Source organism: Delphinus delphis, chromosome X, assembly GCF_949987515.2.
Source record: "Delphinus delphis chromosome X, mDelDel1.2, whole genome shotgun sequence".
NCBI lineage: Eukaryota > Metazoa > Chordata > Mammalia > Artiodactyla > Delphinidae > Delphinus > Delphinus delphis.
The window spans coordinates 40,111,091-40,132,783 of NC_082704.1; the positions used below are offsets into that span (position 1 = coordinate 40,111,091).

Below are 21,693 nucleotides of genomic sequence, written 5' to 3' on the forward strand. Positions count from 1 at the left end.
ACAAGGCAGAGCTATCAGTGAGAAGTGGTTTTTGATCCGTGGTAAAGTAAAAAGGTCCTGACAGCCGGCACAAGAAAGGAACAGGAGGTCAGACTAACTCAGTTTGGGTTCTGGGCTTCTGGAATCACAAATGTTCCGTGGTAAAGATTCAATATGGACTCTGGAACGTCACACAGTAAGCAAGCTTAATGGGAAAAAACAATGTGCCACTTTGAACTTGGATTCTGTGTACTGCTTCTACCAATTTGTTGGCCCCCAAATGCACCTACCTCTAGAAAGTTTCATTTAGAAATATCACTATTAAACTAAGTTTGAGTCTGAATAAAACAGAAGTAAAATTTGGTTATGGCTTAGAAAATATTCACCCAACAGTTCGTCTGGATGCTGCTGATTTCCCGTGAAGAATGATCTTTGGAAGCCGAATTTTTAGTGCTTCTCCTCGGCCCCCAAAATATGTTACTTACTGAAACCACTTCCAGTTTCACTTCATATGCTGAAAAATATCATGGGGAAAAAGTATTTAAATGTTTCACTTGTAGGAAAATAAGATGGTTTCCACACTTTAAATTTGCGCAAGAGACTCTCTTTTAAAACAACTAAAAAGTCTAGTCCCTCAATAACAAAGCCTCTGGTGCACGAGTTTCACTACGTCCCTGGTGACCCTGACTCTGCGTTCTTTGCTGTACTTGCACTGACTACAACACGCTGTTTTGCCGTAAGTTTTCCACACATGCACTGACCCATCCCGAACCTGAAATCCACCCAAGTGCCACGTGGCTGTATCAACAGCATCTTTGGAGATCCGGACACCAACCATTTATACAAAGAACGTCTACACATTGTTCATGGTGTGACGCCTCCAAACAAGCCCTAAAGGTGCCACATGCCACCTCCTGTCTGGAGTCCTCATTCACCTCCTCGCAAATCAACTTTCCTGTTTATAAAAACAAACTGGATCCTGCTTCTCGAAGACACATTTGACAAAAATGAGTATCTCTATATTGTAAGAAACCCCCTTGGTTTAAGCCATCTGTGTGTGCTACAGCAAAATGAAAGCATGCAGGAGGGTCCCTAGAGTTTGCTGTAATGAGACTGGCTGGACGTGGATCTCCTTACCATCTCTAAACAGAGGTGTTTTCTGCTTGGCTAGAGAGGCAAAGCTTCCAAAAATTTCAGTCATGCAAATCTGGGGGAAACAAAAAATCAGCAAGACCTTTTAAAAACTCCGTAAAGGGCTAATGTTTTATTGTTAGTTTAGAAACTTTAAAATACATCATTATTATGTATTATATTTGATATATTTGGAAATATACATGCCCCCAAAATAAACAGTAAATTCAGGGGGAAAAATTGTTTCCCCAATTTAAAGAACGGCACCCCTATCCAGTCTTTAGAAAAACTAACATTTTCTGAATTTTTCCCCGGGTCTATACACAGGCCAAGTTCAGGCTTCAAAAATATTAAGCTATGAAGGGCCCTCTTCTGTCCTGGTATTAAAATAAGGAGTTAACAAAAAAGAGCTTTCCAAAGCTTAGTCATGTAAACTCACCTACAAACCTCCCATGACACTGAATCGATGGTCCAGGACGTTCGTTTATACGACAGAAGGAACTAGAGCGTTTCAGGGAAGCCCACGTTTACAACTGCAACATCGTGTCCCAGCAGAGACTGGGGGCCTTGTTGTCAGGAGGAAAGTAACGGTCACAACAGTTACACCAGTTTATTAAAAGCTCATCATGCACCAGATATATTTCTTCTAATCCTTAAGATGATTCTTTCCTATTTTGCAGACCGGGAAGTCCAGGCACCGGGAAGTTAGGGAATCTACCCAAGAATATACAGCTAACAGATGCTGAAGCCAGACTCAAATTCAGCTTCTCAGACTCTAAACTTCAAGGTTTTTAAGTTGTGCCATGTTTGCATTTATGCTGTTCTGTGGGTGCGTTTTTTCCCTGTAATACGGATGCATACATCACTTCAAGAAAAGCTCTGTTCCTGCATCACATATTTTGGGCTCGCTTGCATTCAGCAGTGACTGGGCATCTCTCCACTTCCAAACACAAAACAAGCCAAGGCCTCCTGCAGCCCAACCTCTCCTGGTAGACAAAAAACGCTGCTTTCTAACAAACATCCACTTCTCTCCTCTGGTTTCCATCCCGTCTTTCCCCACTGTGGGCCTTCCTCCTTCCAATTCCAACTGCCTCACAGTTTTACAGCCAAATCAACATAATTAAGCACTTGTACTTCAACTGTGTCAATTTAGTTTCTCCCCAATGACATTACCACCAATTTAAAAGCAGAGACAAAAATCATACATTCACGTGGTAGCGGTCGCCATCCATCTGGCCTTCCTTCCCCACCAAACACAAGAGAGACTTCTGACAAACGACTTATTTATTTATTTAATTAAAAATTTATTTATTTATTTATTTATTTATTTTTGGCTGTGTTGGGTCTTCGTTGCTGAACGAGGTCTTTCTCTAGTTGCAGCGAGCGGGGGCTACTCTTCATTGCGGTGTGCGGGCTTCTCATTGCAGTAGCTTCTCTTTGTTGCGGAGCACAGGCTCTAGGCACACGGGCTTCAGTAGTTGTGGCACACGGGCTCAGTAGTTACGGCTTACTGCCTTAGTTGCTCCATGGTATGTGGGATCCTCCCGGACCAGGGCTCGAACCCGTGTCCCCTGCATTGGCAGACAGATTCTCAACCACTGTGCCACCAGGGAAGTCCCGAACGATTTATTTTTATATGAACAGTCTCTTAAAGATTAAAAAATCAAATCATATGGTCACAATCACAACAGTTAACACCATTTACTGAGAACTTTGTAGGTTGCAGGCACTGAGGTAAGCACTATCCACAGCTTATCTCATAGATTCTCACAAAAACCCACAAGCTGGTGATTCTCCCCAGCCTGACAATGAGAAAACTGAGGTTCCAAGCAGCTCACTGTACCCAGCTGGGGTTCAAACCTGGGCCAGCATGCGAGCCCGGCTCTTTCCACTACTCCCTATACGGAAGCACAGCTAAGGGGGCATTCGCCCCTCCCGAGCCCTCAGAAGCGGGATATCCTGTGCAGACCCTCAGTGCTGGTCTGCGGGCACCCGGCAGGAGGAGCTCCCCATGGGAGCCGCCCCCAGCACCTGGGCCACCGCTGACCACATCACCGTTACCACTGCAGATCCCAACAGCAAACCCCATAAAAAAGGTATTACTCCGTTATTAAACAGGTGAGGAAACTAAGGTTCAGAAAAGCAAAACATCCGCAGTCGTGCAATAAGCTACTAGAAGAGCCGAAATTCCCATTTCAGTCTCTCCAAGCCCAAAGCCAGGGCCCACTGCCTGCAGCCTCTTAACTCTGAGGGAAGTCCCACAGGGCAAAGTCGAAACCAGCTCTAGACTTCCCAAAGGCACCATTAATCAGACACGACAAGCAAAGTACTGAAGTTTACAGTGTTTGCAAACTTAAAAGGTTTACTGGCTCCAAAATACAAACATAAAACTGCAAAAACTGGAATTATTCAAAGCTGAATTGAATGTCTACTAAGATATAAGAGAAGGCCGCCTAGTATACTTGGGATGCAACGTGGAGGTAAGTGTCATAAATGTATTTTAGGGAGGACAATAGCACACTCTGCTCCCGTGTGTCTGCCTTCCTGGCCGTGGGGTGGCCTCAGGCCCACGTGGTCTCAGAGCAGCCCTTCCCCCCCAGGGCACCCACACCAGGCACGCTGGGCAGTCCCCAGGAAAGAGAGGGGAGGGTCTCGGAGAGCAGAGGCCAGAGCAGGCATTTCCTACAGGCATCGGGCATGGCTTTCCCAACCTCCTCTGAGTCCCCAGGGCCACACAACCCCTCACCCACCTGAAAGGCGGCGGGTGGGCGCCCGGGGAAGGGCCTGTGTCCCCTGAACATGTGGGCACACACCTCCCCGTGCCTCTGCGTCTGGGGCCACGCTTCAGCAGCATATCCTCCCTCTCCAGCCCTTCCCCAGTATTGGTAAATATTGATAATTGCCTCCAAAGGCAGAAGTGAAGCAGCAGTTTGTGTTTTGAAATGCGGATCATAATTCAAATTGGAGGCTGACACTAATCATTTGATGTTCACTTGAAAAGACCAGATAGGCTGTGCAGGAACATTTCAGTAAGGGGACCGATAAGGAGAGGGAAATAAAAATTATTGGTATTTACTCAGCCTGCAATGCTTGTGGAAGGAACTCTTTTAAAAGGGAGCACTTCAGAATGGTTATTCAATCTGAATTTTACAGATAGCACAGGAAATATTTTCTCACAGAATGCCCCCTATCTGCACCATCATATCTCTCCGGTGTGCCGTTCACATCTCTCATTGGAGGAATTCTCACTCAATCTTGCTCCATTATGAGCTGACGGTGACCCAGAGTATACAAGGCATTCAAGAATCTGCCTGGAAATTACTACCAAGGAACATCTGTCCTGTACCCCGCTTGCCAACCCTGCCTCAGGGAGTGCGATGGAAAACAACTCAGAATCCACACACAGAAACAACTTTTCATTCCCTTTACAAACCAGGCTCCTTTGGAAATTGAGGGTTCTGGCATTTTTCAGAAATTACGTTCCTGGAAAAACATGGCATGAGTGTCTTTTGAAAGCCTCAGCTCAGGCTTCCTTTCCTACGCAGATCCTTCTAATAAAAGCCAGGACAGGGGCTTCACAGGGAAGCAAACGAGAAGGCCACCCGCCACCCATGGCTCTCCGCACTGGTAGTGTTAAACTCAAATTCTGTATTAGACGCCACTGTTCAATTAACGAAGGTGAGGGTGTCACACGTGCTAACATACCCACCGTGCACGCGGTGTCTATCTTGTAGATGCACTAACCTTGGAAGATTTGCGTTGCGACTAGGAAAGATTAGAAGAAGACGTGTGGTCTCACACAGGCTGCGTCTGGGATCCCAGCTTTCCCCCTGGACGGCTGTCGGCCGCCGTCGTCGGAGGGCAGAGGACGGGGTGGCAGCGTGGCAACCCCGCCCAGACTCCACCCCCGCCGCACGTGCTCAGAGGGCCCGAGCGGCACATCACCGAACAGCCGTCCGCGTCCGCGCCTCTGGCCTCACGTCAACAACCTGCACCCCGTATGCTTCTCACGGTCGGGGCACAGGGGTCAACGTCATCACAACCATCCCAACCGTGTGCCAGAAGCTCTGCAGACGGCTCCTCTGATACAGCCACCTGAGTGAGGTAATCACCTGCGGTTCAGGTGTAACAGCCTCAGTTAGAAAAGTGGCCTTGCGCTGGGCTGCCCAGAGCCGGGTTGGGCCATGCCTGAGCTCCGCCTGCTTCCTCGGGGTGCTGGGCCTTGCTTGGGGTGTTCACATCCTGGAGGCACCCAAAACCAGTGCTTCCAGGTCGGGCGGGAACAAAGAGGGTTTGAGATCCCGAGTCTGGGGTGGGGGATATGGTGGGGGGAGGGGCCGTGCACCAATAAGTGACTTTCAGCCTTGAAAGCCGCTCCCGGAAAACACCACCTAAGAGCTGGAAACAGGCAAGTCCTCATACAAGCGCAGAAACGGTTCCGCTCGGTGGGACCCTGTCCCTCTGGGAGGCGGAGGGCCACCTTCTTCTCCTGGAGACCCCCTGCTTTGGTTAGCACCATGGGCTCACAAAGCGAGAGCAAACTGAGTGGAGAGGGCTGACAGCCGGGCCCACATCTTCAGACGCTTTCAAAGTTAAGTCACATAATCCGATGATGTGAAAAGGGGAGAATGCACATTTGACCCCTTGCTTCAAACAGAAATCTTCCCGTATGGTTTTTAATTGGAAGGCAGTTGTTTTGCGTTCGCAACACTCTTTAACCTCTGCCACTGTAGGTACAAGGCTGCAAACGATACTTCCATTGATTAAATAAAAAACAAAAACTGAAAGAAACAATATTTTTCTTTTTAAGGAAAAAAAAACATAGCGAGCAGCTATTTTCTGGAGGGGTCACCACTTAAAGGCGTATATGGGACGCCACCCTGGCTGCAGCTTATGGTTTATTTTGTCTTGGAAAAGCCCCGAGGTCATTCTAACTCTGTTGACCTGTTACCCTCCACAGTGATCATCTCCATCCAGGACCGCAAGCAAACACTGCCCTCTTGTGCACTGAACAGTGCCGAGTCGGCGCAGAGACGTTTCCACCCAGCACCCATGGACGGCTCGCAGGCAGGCCTACAGCTGCCTCTCCGCGGCCCGGAGGGGTGCTGGGAAAGGATGACACACATCTGTGTCCAGGGTGCTTGCCACAGTGTCCCCAGACTGCCTTCCGGGACAGACTGTGAGGTAAGAGGAAGAGGGAAAGATTCAGCTGAAGAAATCAGACCAAAAATAACTGACTCTTATCTTTCCTAGAAAAGATTCATTCCTCAGGATTTCCCTGGCAGTCCAGCGGGTAAGACTCCACCCTCCCAATGCAGGGGGCCCAGGTTCGATCCCCAGTCGGGGAACTAGATCCCACATGCATGCCGCAACTAAGAATCCACATGCTGCACCTAAGAAGTCCACATGCCGCAACTAAGACCCAGTGCAGCCAAAATAAAAATAAATAATTAATTTTAAAAACTTTATTGGTTACCATGGCAAGTTTTCTTTTTGCTTACTTTAAAAAACTTTTAGAAATGACTAATAAACCTATAATAACAGTATACAGTACTCTTTTTATCTAGGAAATATTTGCCAGGAAAAGATTCCATTTGATTCCAGAAGGAGAAAAAAAAAGGCAGAGGGAACCCACATTGCTGTTTCTCAGAGGAACACCGAAAGATCAGTCGTGGTTCCTCTTCTTTCTGAGGAGCCCCGACCTGCAGGGTTACCTGCAACCTGGGGACAGGGCTCCATGCCCAGAAGACCAACCTGGCATTGCAAGAGAGCCTCAAAGGATGTAAAATGACAAGAGCAAAGGCAAAGATCCAGTCCAGTCTGAGGCCAGGCCTACTTGGCAGGAACCTCCAGGGGAAGAAGCCCTGGTCTTCTCTGAGTGAGTCTTCCAGTTCTGTTCCGAACTATGAGCCACCCAGATGCTGAACCCACTCTTCCACCCTTCCAGGCACAAGCCAGGATGGGCCAAATCTCATGCCAAACTCATCTCTGGGCAAGAAAAGGCAAAATCTGCCCCCAGTGCATTACCTTCAACCCAGTGGGCACCCCGGAAGGAAAGGGGACAAGAGAATGTTTCGGGAGTGTCTGCATACCTGCGGCCAGGAGTCAGGAGGTGGGCTGGGTGCCAGCGACTTCAGCTCCTTTACATACCAGCTGTGATGCCCAGAGCTTGGCTCAGTGGTTCGGGAACGTGTGAACCACAGGTGGTCAAAGGGCCAGTGTTAAACGGCGAGCCCCAGCCCCAGAGTCGTGACAGCTGTCCAGCTCACGTTATGCCAGGGTTACCTGCCGCCTCCTGTTTCCACATCAGCCCCTTCCTCTAGCACGGGAAGAAAATGGGGGTCCAAGACCAGAAACAGGGCTCAGGTGCATAAAGCCGACAGGACGGCCTTGCGGAGGCCAGATAGGAGGCTGGCTGCGGCCCTCCCTCCCATTCTCTGTCTCCCTATCAGAACCACAGGGCATGCGGCTGCTTTAACCTCCAGCAAAGCCAAGATTGACAGACTCCAAATATATATATCCGTCCAGAAACGCCAGCCCCACAGCAGATTCCTTTTGTGGACCCTGGCTCTGACACAGTCAGCCAGACTGAGCCTCTCATGTGTGGAGCAGCCTGACCATCTCCTGCCTCAAACCCCTCCCATGTGCTACTCCCTCTGCGGGCGTCCTACCTTGTCCTTTCCAGCACGCTCACAACTTCGTGCTGCGTGCTGCGTGCTGCTGCTCACTTCTGTAACACCCGCCTCCTCCACAATGCACACTGCGCTCCACTTCTGCCCGGCTCACCCACATAAACCCTGCTCCTAGCGTGCAGTAGGTGGGTCAGGGTTTGCAGAATGAATGAATGAATGAATGCATCGACATGCCTTTCCTTCTGCAACATCTGATCTTACGGAATTAGGTCACCTAGCCAGGTTTCAGGACACTAAGAATCCTGGGAAGAGAAGGGAAAGACAGCCAAGGAACCAGGCTAACAGCGCCCAACCTCTACTGCAAAGAGCAGGTGCCAGAACGAACCAGAAGCCACCAGGAGACAGGTGTCAGGAGAGGGGTGGGCAAAGTCCATCTCAGACGCTACAGCACCCCTGATGCCAGGACTGTGGCATCACACACTTTCGGGGTCTCTGAGCTTTCCATCGGGGAAACGCATGGAGAACTCGATGGAGAAACTGGCAGGCCCAGTGTCCAGCCTGTGCCCTCTGGCCTGGGGAGCCTGTTCTCTTTCCCCAGGAGCATCTCATCACACGAGGGCTCTGTAAGCGTGTGTGGACCCCGAGTTCATGTCCAGCCTCCCGGGTTCTGAAGACCCTGGTGCTCCAGGAAGTCTACATTCAGGAGGGACTCGGGCCCCAGGCTTGGCCACCAGGGACAACCTTGGCAACCACTTCTGGTCATGTTGTCCGACAAGACCTGGCTGAGCTGGGTAACCTGCTGGAAGCTACCACGCCAGCCCGCCTCTGGAGGGCCTCCTCCCCTCAGCTTCACAGGCTACTTGCAGGACACCATGCTGGGCCACAGGCTCGCATTATGCTCATTTCCCAGTCCCCAAGCTCCGGGGCAAGTTTAGAAGTCCTCGTCCTGTCTCAGATCAGGTCTGAATTAATACCCTTCCTCCAGAGAACTCCAGTAGCAAAGTGAAAACAGACATGCTAAACAATGGCCTTTGAGAGCCCCAGCAGGAACGGCTGGTGACAGTGCAGCCCCAGACTCTGAAAGAAACCTTAAGGTTAAAGGTTCACAGAGGCAGAAGAATTACCAAAGTACACGTTTGTTCAAATATCCTCCGGCAGATTTAAACAACCAGGGTCAAGCTGAAGATTGCCTGCAAAAACCTATGAGACAACTCAGCCCCTTTGAACTGCGTGGAGAAAGGAAAATATACGGTCTGGGAGGGATCTATGTTATAGCTTTTAAAAATGTTCTTGAAAAGGTCACCCCTGTTAACTCAAAATCAGCCCACTGAAGGATGTGTGAAAACTGCTTCTCTAAAACAACAGGGATGCGGGCCCTCGCCGTGTGCGGTGAGCTGCACCGGGTCACCATGTCCCCAGCATCAGTGTGCTGACCCTTTGTGGGCCATGAAATTAACCATCAGCACAGCAGAAATCTGCTCCGAGTTAAAGAACTTTGCTACGCTAAGTGGCCTGAAAATGAAATATGAGGATTGAATTTCCACTGAAAGATTAACTTGTCTAACCTCCAGGCAGGCTTGCTCAGCTGTGAACCCTGTGTGGCTGGCCGGTGGCTTGAAGCCCCACAGGAGGCTGGATGCTGGCCGCGGGCAGAGGGAAACGACCTGTCACCCACTCATTCATTCATTCACTCACTCATCCATGCTGCGTGCCTGCACCAAGGCCCTGCCCTTGGTCCTGGAGTCAGATGACAGCAGGACCCCATCCTCAAAGGGATCAGGTCGAGTAAATGCAATGACAACAGATGGGAGGACAAGGGGTCCGGGGGGCCCGCAGGATGGTACAGACCCTCACCTGGTCGAGGCTGGGGAGGGCCAACGGTGAGGCTTCCCAGAGACGTGGTGTAGCCAGAAGACGCCATGAGAGACCCCGGTCTGTCTGTCCAGAGACCTGCAGGCAGCTCGTTAAGCCTGGAGTCCTGAGCGACACAGAGACACTGACCCATCAGGAAGTGCCCTGTCAGCCTATGCAGAGTTTAGCCTTTATGCCAACAGAGAGCAAAGGAAGACTTTTAGACAGGGGAGTCAAATAATCGTATTAGCCATTTAGAAAGAGTTCTCAGCCACAGAGGGGAGGGCAGTTTCAAGAGGGGGCTGGAGGGCTTCCCTGGTGGCACAGTGGTTGAGAGTCCGCCTGCCAATGCAGGGCACATGGGTTCGTGCCCCGGTCCAGGAAGATCCCACATGCCGCGGAGCGGCTGGGCCCGTGAGCCATGGCCGCTGAGCCTGCGCGTCCGGAGCCTGTGCTCCGCAACGGGAGAGGCCACAACAGCGAGAGGCCCGCGTACTGAAAAGAAAAGGGGGCTGGAATCGATACGCTTCAGGCAGGTCGTGCTCGTCCAGTGCAGAGTGGACGGAGGCCTGTCCAAGGAGCAGCTGTGGTGATGGGCAGAGGAGGCGAAGGACAGGCAAGAGTCTGTAAGGAGTCCGTGAAGGTGAAGGAGGACACACTGGGGACCGCGTGACTGGCCTGCCCCACTGTGGGCACTTACTGCCAAGCGGGGGTGGGGATGGGGTCTTGCAAGTGTGGAGTCTGGGGACCTGTGGGGCTCACTGATGAAGAAGCCAGCCCAGCAGGCACTTGGATAGCAGGTCGAGAGCTGCCTACTGAAATGTGACTTAACTAAAATCAAATTACAGTTTCAGTTCGTCGGTTATGTGGCTGCCTCCCTGGGCTGTGCTGCTGGAAGACACTCCCACCAGCACAGAGGATCCTTCTGGATGGTGCTGGGAAAGCTCTGCACAGACTTTTCAAACACTGTCGCTCGCAGCCAGCATGTGCCAGCCCTCCCCAGCCAGGTCGACGCCAGTGGTGACCCGCAGCTTTCTCCCAGTCTCCCGTGCTCTGCCTGTCTGCGGACTCCAAACAGCAAGTGCTTAGGAAATGGAGCCCGGCTTACAGAAAGTCTTTTTTCTCTAGAGCAGATGCTCTGAAGACCATCTCTGAACAATCATCATTTTAGAGAGCAGGGAACACTGGGGACGGACACACACACACACACACACAGGAGGGTCTTGGGTGCCTAGGGCATGAGGTCCTGAAATTCACCTGGAAATGACCCCGAGCAGAGTAAGTGCCACCCACAGTACAACCGGAAGGCAGAGCCCTCGTCCCAGCATCAGGTGACCAAGGCCGAGCCACCCACTCCTGGAGCTTTAAGCCACCTGCGTAACCCCACAGCAAAGTGTGGAGCCCCGTGGCCAAGCAAAGCCGGCTCCAGAGGCCAAGCAGGTCAATGCTGGCAATTCCAAGCACTAATTTTAAAAGGAAAAAGTCAGGTTTATTTTTAGGTAGCACCTGTGCATGCCACCAAATAAATATCCTCAGGAAGTAGGTTAGAGACAAAGGAAATTATTCTAGTCTTCTTGAAGGCCCCAAGACAAGAGAGGCATCATCATAACACAAGAGATACTGCAAGAGGGAAAGTCAACTTCTCTCTCAACAGCAAAACTTGTTTCTTCTCCTGCCAAGAGAGGATCACCCACATTAACAAAGTCCCCTTCCCCATGCAGCCACAGCCACTTCAAAGCAGCAGAAGCCTAATCACAACGCATAAGAAAATAAAAGACCCAATTAACAAACTTCCAATAATCCAGGGGAGAATGGAGGCGGAAGTCTCTGTTTTTGACAAACTGACTTACACAGAAAGTGCTGCCCAGGAGCTGGGCTCCCACCAAAGCAGGTGCAGGCTGAGGTGCAATGGCAGCTTGGGCAGCCAGGCCGCCGACACGTGACCTGGAGCCGGCTTCTGACCTCTGCAGCCTCCTTTCTGTGGGCGGCACCCTGAGTATAGAGGGAAACACCCCCTCGGGGTCTGGCTGGCAGGATGCCATGAGATAATCAAGGGTCCAGAACAGCATCCGGACGGGAGATGCTCCCCAGGCACCATGCCCCTCCTCCGGCCCGCCACAGGGCATTCCTGCATCTGTACCCCCAGAGCCACACTCTCCCTCCTGGCGGTGTCCCCCTCCTGCCTCCAGTGGCCCTAGACCTCTGTCCCAGGTCCTCTCCTCAGACTCTTTAAAAGCACCCGAAGGATCTCCCACCTGAAAACACACCCGCCCTCCCCTGACAGGAGGCTCCCCAAGCTCCTGAGCTCTGGGTCCTGCGGACTCTGCAGCTCAGCTGCACACCTGCCCACACCCGAAGCACTGAACTTCTGGGTTGTTTTATGAAATCTGCCAATTTTTAAACGCTGGCAATGAATTTTTAAAAAAAGACTTTTGGGCATCCCTGGTGGCACAGTGATTGAGAGTCCGCCTGCCGATGCAGGGGACATGGGTTCGTGCCCTGGTCTGGGAGGATCCCACGTGCTGCAGAGCGGCTGGGCCCGTGAGCCATGGCCGCTGAGCCTGCGCATCTGGAGCCTATGCTCCGCAACGGGAGAGGCCACAACAGTGAGAGGCCCGCCAACCGCAAAAAAAAAAAAAAAAAAAAAAAAAAAAGACTTTAGCAGACTTCCCTGGTGGCGCAGTAGTTAAGAATCCGCCTGCCAATGCAGGGGACACGGGTTCAAGCCCTTGTCTGGGAAGATCCCACATGCCGCGCTGCAAGTAAGCCTGTGCGCTACAACTACTGAGCCTGCGCTCTGGAGCCCGCGAGCCACAACGACTGAGCCTGCGTGCTGCAGCTACTGAAGCCCGCACACCTAGAGCCCGTGCTCTGCAACAAGAGAAGCCACTGCAGTGAGAAGCCTGCGCACCGCAACAAAGAGTAGCCCTCACTTGCCGCAACTAGAGAAAGCCCGTGCACAGCAATGAAGACCCAATGCAGCCAAAAATAAATTAATTAAATCAATTTAAAAAATAAAATGAAATAAAAAAAGACTTTAGCATATGGGCCATCAAAACATATCTGCACAACACCCTAGTGTGGGATGAGACCCTCCCAGGGGTAGACAGACAGGATAAGCCACCTCCTGTCGGCACTAAGGACAGGAGTGGGCAGGAAAAGGTCAGGAGGTGCCCTAAAGGCCGTCCAGAAACAAGCAAATGGCACTTCCTACACACCCACCACAGCCTAAATAATGTGTTGGGTACATTTAATCCTCTCAAAATATGTTCATTTATTTAATTCAACTCAATTATTTGTTTAATTCAAATATTACTGAGTAAAGATAATCCACAGAATGGGAGAAAATATTTGCAAATCATATACCTAATAAAGGACTGGTATTCAGAATACATAACGAACCTTTACAACTCAATAATAAAAGCCAAATAACCCAACTAAAAACAAGGGCATAGGATCTGAATACACAGTTCTCCAAAGAAGATATACAAATGGCACAAGAAAATATCAGGGAAATGAAAGTTACAGCGACAATGAGATATCACATCACACGCACTAGAACAGGTACAAATCAAAAAGACAGCAACAAGTGCTGGCAAGGCAGTGAAGACATCAGACCCTCCTACACTGCTGGTAGGAAGCAAAGCAGTGCAGCTGTTGTGGAAAACAGTCTGGCAGTTCCTCAAAAAGAAGACACAGGGTTACCCTCTGAGCCACCAATTCCACTCCTATGGATAAACCCAAGAGAATGGAAACATGCGTCCACACAGAGACTTGAACACAAATGTCCACGGCAGGATTATTCATAAGAGTCAAAAAGTGAAAACAACCCAAATGTCCTTCAACTGATAACGGATTTTTAAAAAGTGATCCATCCCTATAATGGATACTCTTTGGCCATAAAAAAGGAATGATGGGGGAAGGGAAAGGGGAGTTTAATGGGCACAGAGTTTAGCTTTTGTAAGATAAAAAGAGTTCTAGAGATGGAGGCCACTGAACTATAAACTTAAAAATGGTTAAGATGGTACATTTTATGAAATATGTGCTTTACCACAATTAAAAATAATAGATTTTTTTAAAAAGGAATGAAGTATAGGTCACGCTATACCATGGATGAACCTTGGAAGCCAGACACAGAAGGCCACATATTGTATGATTCCATTTATACGAAATGTCCAGAATGGGCACATGGGCAGAGACACTGAGTAGATTAGATGTTGCCAGGCCTGGGGTCAGGGAGAAGGTGCAGGACTGCTAATGGCTGTGGGGTTTCTTTTCGCAGTGATGGAGCTTAGACTGTGGCAATGGCTATACAACTCTGTGAAGAGGATGAAAACACTTAAGCGTGCACTTGAAATGGGCAAATTTTATGGAATGTGAATTATATCTCAATACAAATGTTTAAAAACAGCCCTGACTGTCCACTCTGTGCCTGGCCCTGGCCTGGCCCTAGAGCCACACAGAGGCCTCCAGGCTAACGGGAACAACAGGTAGAACGCCTCCTGGTCACCTCAGGTGACCCAGAGCTCCAGAGACCGTCATCTCTGTCACCCTGTGCAGCACGGCCTCGAAGTCCTGCTGGTCAGACAGAGACTCGGGCCCAGCCTGGTCCAGGCCCTGGCCAATGCAAGGATGAGAGAGCGGGGAATAGGTCTCAGGGCTTAATTTACCGGTTGGTTCCTGGGGCGCCTGCCCAAATCTTATTCCAACCTGGATGGAGTGATTCTGAAGAAAAACCCAAGAGCCACAAAGGTGATGCTAAGTGAAAAGTTTAAAAGCAATTTATTTTAAATGATTACAGCTTTACCAAAAGCTGTGGCTATGATTTCCTTCTGACTTTGATTATAACCTTCCAGCAAAATATTCGTCTCATCAAGGCAAGTCTGCATTATTTTCTATTCTTAGCATGACTGCAAAATATTCTTTGATTTAACATTTGATATGTTTTGTTCTCAAGGGCAAGCCCCACGAGAAGAAAAATGTACCTCAACAGAATGAAATATGACTACCTGCTTCCACTTTTCTTTCTTGTTGGTTCCTGCTCAAATATTCTGCATTCATTTAAACTCAAGGCCGCGTCTCTGATGTTATGCTCCTCCCACACTGTTACCCAAACACAAGCAGTCACCCACTATCCAGGGGCAGAGAAATTGCCACAGACGGAGCTGGACTTGCATTTCCTGGAGACACTGAGGGTGCTGAGCTTGGAAGGAGAGGAGGTCCTGGCCAGGTGCGCACTGAGGAAAAGGAAATGAAGACCCAACAGATTCTAGGAGCTAAAGAGGCTAGGGCTAAAGCAGCATTTCCACTTACATCAACGCCTTTAAATATGCCTCAATATTTTAGGACAAACGTATGATACCATAACATAACACAATGCATTTCTATTTTTGTTTTTGTTTGTTTGTTTTGCCGTATGTGGGCCTCTCACTGTTGTGGCCTCTCCCGTTGCGGAGCACAGGCTCCGGATGCGCAGGCTCAGCGGCCATGGCTCATGGGCCCAGCCGCTCTGCGGCAAGTGGGATCTTCCTGGACTGGGGCACGAACCCATGTCCCCTGCATCGGCAGGCAGACTCTCAACCACTGCGCCACCAGGGAGGCCCAACACAATGCATTTCTGGACAGATTCATTAAAAGACTAGGGGCTAAGAAAACCAGAGTGTCTTTTTTTGTTTGTTTGGTTGGTTTTGCATCAGAAAAACACCCATATTCCTGGGGTGGTCAGGCCTCCGGTTTGTCGTTTCTGCTTGGGCCACACCGCCTGCTGGGGACTAAGCGCAGACACCCAAACAGCAGTGTAAAAACCTGGTGGAAAACACACGGTCGTTCGCACATGAACCTGTCTCATGGGTCCAAAGAGAGCATCTCAGACAGACTGCAGGTGCACTCTTGGATAAAATGGCCCAAGGGACCATGCTTCTCCATGTTGTCACACGAGCACAGAGAGCTGGAAAAACAGAGAAGGGGAAGTAGGTTAAGTGTCATAAAGAATGCTCCCTCCCAGAGACAGGCACCCCCAGGGCTGCTGACTGACCTCCAAAGCTAGGAGCCCTGAGTCACACTTGCAAGGCTGTGGTAGATCAGCTGCTCCAGTCAGGGGGGTCCAGAGAGGGCCCAAACCTGGCAGGAAGCACTGCTTAAACGGAGGGGCGTGGGGGGTGCACAGGAGGCTAGCGATCAGGGTGACAGTCATGGCAAAAGAGCTGCTGTTCATTAACCACAGGAACAAAAGACTGGGAGACAATGCACTGTTAATCGTGGCAGCCACCAGAGGACTATAAATTGCCAAGCCAAGATACCAGCATTTTTCAGACCTCTTCCTGCCAGAGTGAGATTGAGGATGGATCCAAGTCCCTCACCCCCACCCAAGTCTTTAAAACATACATTACTGAATCTTTTTGAAGTTCTAACCCTGAAAGATTTATACTCTAAAACACATCAGAGAAAAATACTGCCCAGAAACACCATCAGAGGGCCTGGAGCGGATGGGCACCCTTGTCCACTCACACTGAGAATGCCAGTGCTCCAAGGGCAGATCAGCGTGGGTTCAAACTAGCTCTGACCCTTCTGATCTGTGTTCCCTAACCTCCCTGAGCCTCTGCCTTTGCATCTGTCCCATGGGAGTATCACCTCTTACCTCCCAGATTGCTATGAGGGTTAAACAAACAAAAAAAAGTCACAATGCTGGCACTAAATACATGCTAAGTACTGTTGTCACTATTAACCCCCAGCACCACTTAGGAGTTTTATCTATGGCCACAGGGATCAAGAAGATAAAACCCAATTTTCTCTAAGTTAAAAAATGATCTTTTTGTACATGAAAGTATTTTGGGGGAGCGATGGAATTAAAGAGAGCTGGCTTTAAGATACACTAAGCTTTAAAGGTATCATCATGGAACTCAGACAGTCACTCTAATTTCCTTCTGCTTTGGATAGGGCATTTAGCAAGGGGTCTGAATCACTCCCAGTGAGCTGGGAACTGCAGCGGCAGCCCCGCCTCCCAGCAATCTGTGCACAGGTGCGCTGCCAGCTGGAGTCCCTGCTCAGCCACCTTGCCTCTTTCTAAAGCTCCGGCCTCATCACATCACAAACCTACTTTAAAAGCATTCCAAGGCCCTTAGAAGAAATCTGCACCGAGGGCCCCATCTAAGCCCCACTCACCACTCTACATGATCCCGCCTTCACCTTCCACACCTCTCCCCACTCACCAGGCCCATTTCCAGCTGCTAAATGCTGGCAGCTACCCCTGGCTCTGAACAGACAAGACAGCAGGCTCATGCCTCAGAGCCCCACCCAGGCTGTGCTGCCACCGGGCAAGCTTTTCTTTCTCCACCACGTCCCGCAAAGCAAGTCACCCCTGTGCAAAGAGCCCTAATGAGTCACTCTGCACACCGCACAGCACTCTTCCCCTGGCTCTGCTGTCAGCCCCCAGAGGGGCCCTGCTGGTGACTTTCGACCCGCCCCCCAACCCCGGCTTCATTCATTTGGGACTTCCGAGTGCCTCCTACATGCCAGGCTCTGGCCCAATTCCTGCTATGCTCTCGTGGAGGACAGAGGCCATCAACAAGCACATCAAGCATATCAGACAGCACCAAGGGCTAGCAGGAAACAAAACACGGACATGAGGAAGTATGACGGTAGAGAACTGGGGACACTTTAGGCCAGTAGGTCAGAGGAGGCCTCTCCAAGGAGGTGACACTTGAGCTGAGATTTAAATGAGGAGGGCACAGCAGGTGCAACACTGGCCCATCCAATAAGTAGGAGAAGGCCAGTGTGACTGGAGGTCAGGAGCCATGGATGAACCTCAGGGGAGGGCAGAGGCCAGATCGTGGGTCACTGCGAGGGCAATGAGCGCCCGGACAGTCTTCAGCTGACGGTTGACCTGATCTGAAGACATCCATAAAAGGAGCAGACTGTCCACCATGTGGGGGGTCAGCAGAGGGAGGAGGGGAGGGCCCATAGTCTGGAGAGGAAGGACAAGTAAAGACACACGTGGCCTCTGCAACATGAGGATAACGAAGGGGATTCACCAGACCCGGGTCAGGGGCGGCAGAGCAGGTTCCAATGCCTGCCCAGGGAACTTGACTTTCCAAGCTTCAGTTTTCTCATCAGAAGAGTGGGGCCCATGCCCCCCTACACCCCCATCACTCAGCGTCATCACACAGACACAAGTTTGTAGCCACAGGCGTGGACCCGGGCAGGCACTCAGATGCAGCTCCTTTCCCCGCAAAAGAAAAAAGCCACTTTTTCTTCTCACTTCCCTGAGTGGAGGGTGGTAATCTCATCTATTGAAGGAAGAAGAGTAGCAGCCCTGGTCCCACCACTGCAATGTGCTCAGGTCACATGTTAACACCTGTAAGAAGACAAGGAGAGTCTCCTCTCAGGGGTGAGAGAAACGTAAGAGCCGCAATGTTCGTACAACAGGAGAGAAATCCCTCTTCATTTCTTCAACAATTTACAGTCTAAACCAAGGACTTGTCAAATGCTTGGAGACGTTATAATTTGGTGCCTGAAACCTTCTGTCCTATGAAGAAACACCACGAACGTACACGTGGAAGAGGAGGGCAGAGTACAGTGACCCGGGAAGTGGCAGCTTTGGAGTCAAGCAGAGCCCTGGGTTGGCCACTTCCTAGCAGCCTCCCCGAGTCCCAAGTCCCTCGATGGCTGAACAGTAACCACCACACTCCCTGAAGCGTTTGCCCGGGAAGTGGCAAACGTGCAAGAAAAGCAAAGCCAGTTGAGATCTGCCAGAGTGTGGACAGTCCAGAATCACATCCGAGGTCACAAGGTCAGTGAGGGAGAAAGCCAGGCCTCACCACAGACTCCAGAAGCATGTCCTTCACTCCCTACACCTGTCACAAGAAAAGACCAACAATCTGCCTTCCCATTTTTTAACCTCCAACCTACACTGGCTCAGAGAACGTGTCCTAAAATGTACCTGGATGTGACCAAACAGAAATCAGTTACAAGGGGAGGGGAAAGCAGAGAGGATTGCGAGCCCCTTCACATGCATCTGTGGCTGGAGCACGGCTGGAGTAGAAGGTGTGAGGCGGGGGACCGGAGCAGGTTCCTGCTCCTCTAAGAGCCTCCGGTTCCTCTCCTGAAAATGGGGAAATTATCTCAGACTGCCCGCAGCATGGACCAGACGGGAGGTGACAAGGTGAAAGTACTCAACACTCATCATACAGCAGGGCCCGCTATGCCCAGCGCGCGACCAGTGCAGCTGCCCACCAGCAGGCCAATAAAACCATCTGACCAAGAAGTGTTCCTATACGTGCTCGTGGGTGCAGAGAATGCCACCGGAAGGGACTGGAGGAAGTGGAAAGCAGGGAGGTACCAGGTCCCTGAGTCAGCAGTGAGGAGTCTCTGAACTATATATACACCCTTTGTGCCATGTACTACCATTTTTCTATATAAACAAAACACCTGTCCATGGAGTCAAGTATACTGAAATGGATGTGGAAAAGTAATCCACAGAGGTGTACTAGTGGCTTCCTCTGGCGAGATGGGAGGGGTAATTAGGGGCCTTCTGCCTGGTTTGTAACGTTCTATTTCTTCAGAAGTAGAATGTATTCATGTACTACTTGTATAATTACAATTAATTAAATGGTACATCTCAGGAAGGCTTTTGGGCAGTAACCACCATGACTCTCTGCCCCAGCATCTCAGTTCTAGGGTCTTTCCTTACAGACACACTAGCACACCCACCAAAGACGTCTGTTCTATAAAACTCACTGAAGCATCGTTAGCAAAAATGAGTAACGACATAAATGTCCATCATTAAGACATTCAGAAAACGGTGGTGCAAGTGTACAACAGAATTTCATGTGACCTTTAAAAAGAATGATGTTACTTTATATGTATGAATGGGCAGGCCTGAGTATTGAGTGAAGTACTCAATCGAGTGGTGTTACCATTTTGTGAAAAAAAAAAAAAAAAACACGAGAAAAGGAGGGGTCGACATATACACAGGAACGCTGCCTGCACACGGAGTTCCTCCGAAATGGCACAGGAGGTGACAGCGGCTGACTCCGGTGATGGGCAGCAGGAGACCAAAGGACAGCGAGTGGACGCCTTCTGGGCCCTTTGAGGGTCTCTGCGTTTCCCTAACCTGTGCGTGTATTACGAACGCATGTGGTTAAAAAAAAAAAAAACACTTTCGCTGTTTTCGGGGCGGCGCGAGAGGCTTCCCGGCGGGCGTCCCCGCCCCGGCGCGTCCGAGCCCCGCACCCCCCGCCCGCCCGTGCTCACCGCCGATGACGGTCCGGATGAGGGAGGCGTACCCGGGGCAGTCGACCAGCGTGACCTGCAGCCGCGGCTCGGCCCCGGGCTCGGGCTCGGCCCCCAGCGGCGCCGGCCGCAGGCGCGCGGGCAGCGGCACAGAGAAGCACGAGAAGCCCAGGTCGAGCGTGATGCCGCGCTCGCGGCTCTGCGGCTGCTTGTCGAAGGCGGCGGTGGAGGTTGTGGTGCTGAGCGCGCGCGCCAGCGCCGTCTTGCCGCTGTCGATGTGGCCCAGGACGCCCACGTTCACGTTCACCCGCCGGCCCGCCATGCCGCCGCTGCTGTCAGCCCGCTAAGCAGCCCCCGCCGCCCGCGCCCCGCTCGCGCATTCCGGCGCCGAAGCTTACGGCCGCGCGGTCAGTCCGCTGAGCCGGGGTGCCAGGCGCCGGGGCCAACTTCCGTCCGTCCTCGCGTTCGTTCGTTCGTTTCCACGGGCTCTAGCTGAGCGCCCTCTGGGCACCCGGCGCCTTCTGTCCACCGCGCGGGGACAGGTCGCTCTCCCCGCAGGACATGGGGCACCCGGAGGGGGGGGAACAATAACCGGGAGTAAAGACGGAACCAGACCACTACGGACCCCGAGAAGCCCTGGGGAAATACAGCAGCGGTGGAAGAACCAGGCCCGGGGCAGGGAGGGCGGGCCGCGAAGCTGAGCCCGTCCTGCCGAAGAGCCAGCGCGGGGAAACCTGGGAAGGCTGCTTGGAGAATCTCGGACCCGGGCAGTCAGCCTGGCCTCAGGGGGCTGCCAAACTGTACGCAGAAGGTCGTGTGAGTGCGCGCGTGCTGGGGAAGGCCTGCAACGCTCATTCTCTTGAAATGCCACCCACAGAAAAGGTGTCGCCTACAGGCAACAACACGGATCACAAATTTAAAGGTCTGCCCTGCCCAGGCAGGTGACTTGCCAGAGAGTAATCAGCAGGGTTTAAGGTGCCCGGGGTGGTGGAGACTGCGGAGGTGGAGAGCACATGTCCTGTGGCGACAGATGGGGAGCCACGGCTCAGCTTTGGCCAAGTGACACCAGGCGGGAATGCTAGCCCAACATTGCCCCATCTTTCCGCTTTTCAAGAGACTAGAGTGTTTCTATGTGAAATCTGAGAGACATTTTGCCTGGTGAGGCCGCCGAGACTTGGGGCTGCGGGCTGTAGCTGTTACCCGGCCCGACTTACACCTAAGCGCTCACCAGCAGCAGGGCTGGGGCTTTAAGCCAGGTCTTACCGTCTCCAGCTCCCACCACAGCTGGCTCCAAGACAGGTGCTGCCCCAGCAAGTAGCCTGGAGTCTAGCCCTGTCTCCACAAATGCCAAGGAGACAGCAAGCTCTGAGTTGTCTGAAAAGTCAGCCAGATTCAGACTGTATCTTGGGGTCAGCTGTGCCCCTGCACCAAGCAGAGAAATACAGACCTCTGCCTAGGCAGGTGTGAGTCATAAGCTCACTCCAAGAGCCAGGGAGAGTGTGAGGGACACCCTGTAGGAACTGGAGCCCTGTTGCCAGCAAAATACAGGTCACATCACGCCCCCTCCTTTGTCCTTTGTCCCTATCCTGGCTTCTACCCCAGTGAGGTGAGTTTGCTTTAGACCAGGCTGGTGCCCTGGTGCTCTCCCCTGTCCCAGCAGGCTGAGGACCCCTGACACATCTTTGCTTGCCCTCGGCCTGGCACATCAAAGGCTCCATAACTGTTTCTTGAGTGGACCCACCTCCAAACCTCCAGCCCACAAAGACACGATCCTCTGCAGCAGACTCCTGGGTCCCAGCCTGGGTTCCAAGGCTGGACCTGGTCCCTGGGAAATGATTGACAGGGAACGGCCCACAGAACTGCAATTATT

The 21,693-nt window shown here is 51.4% G+C and overlaps 1 protein-coding gene across 4 annotated transcripts in view; it reads right to left on the bottom strand.

Moving 5' to 3' along the window:
* The window catches only part of LOC132417944 (selenocysteine-specific elongation factor-like), a 453,767-nt gene that overhangs the window by 63,507 nt on the left and 368,567 nt on the right, over window positions 1–21,693 (bottom strand). For 2 of the 4 annotated variants that reach the window (XR_009517956.1, XM_060001824.1), the window contains exon 1: window positions 19,845–21,081. The exons of 1 other annotated variant lie outside the window; for it this stretch is intronic. Coding sequence is in view for 2 of the 3 variants with exons in the window: in XM_060001824.1 (XP_059857807.1) it covers window positions 19,845–20,145 (301 nt within the window). In the remaining variant the exon portion in view is untranslated. Of the gene's footprint in view, window positions 1–2,096; window positions 2,682–19,844; window positions 21,082–21,693 lie in introns of those variants that run through there. One more of the 4 variants, XM_060001826.1, reaches the window with a different exon arrangement.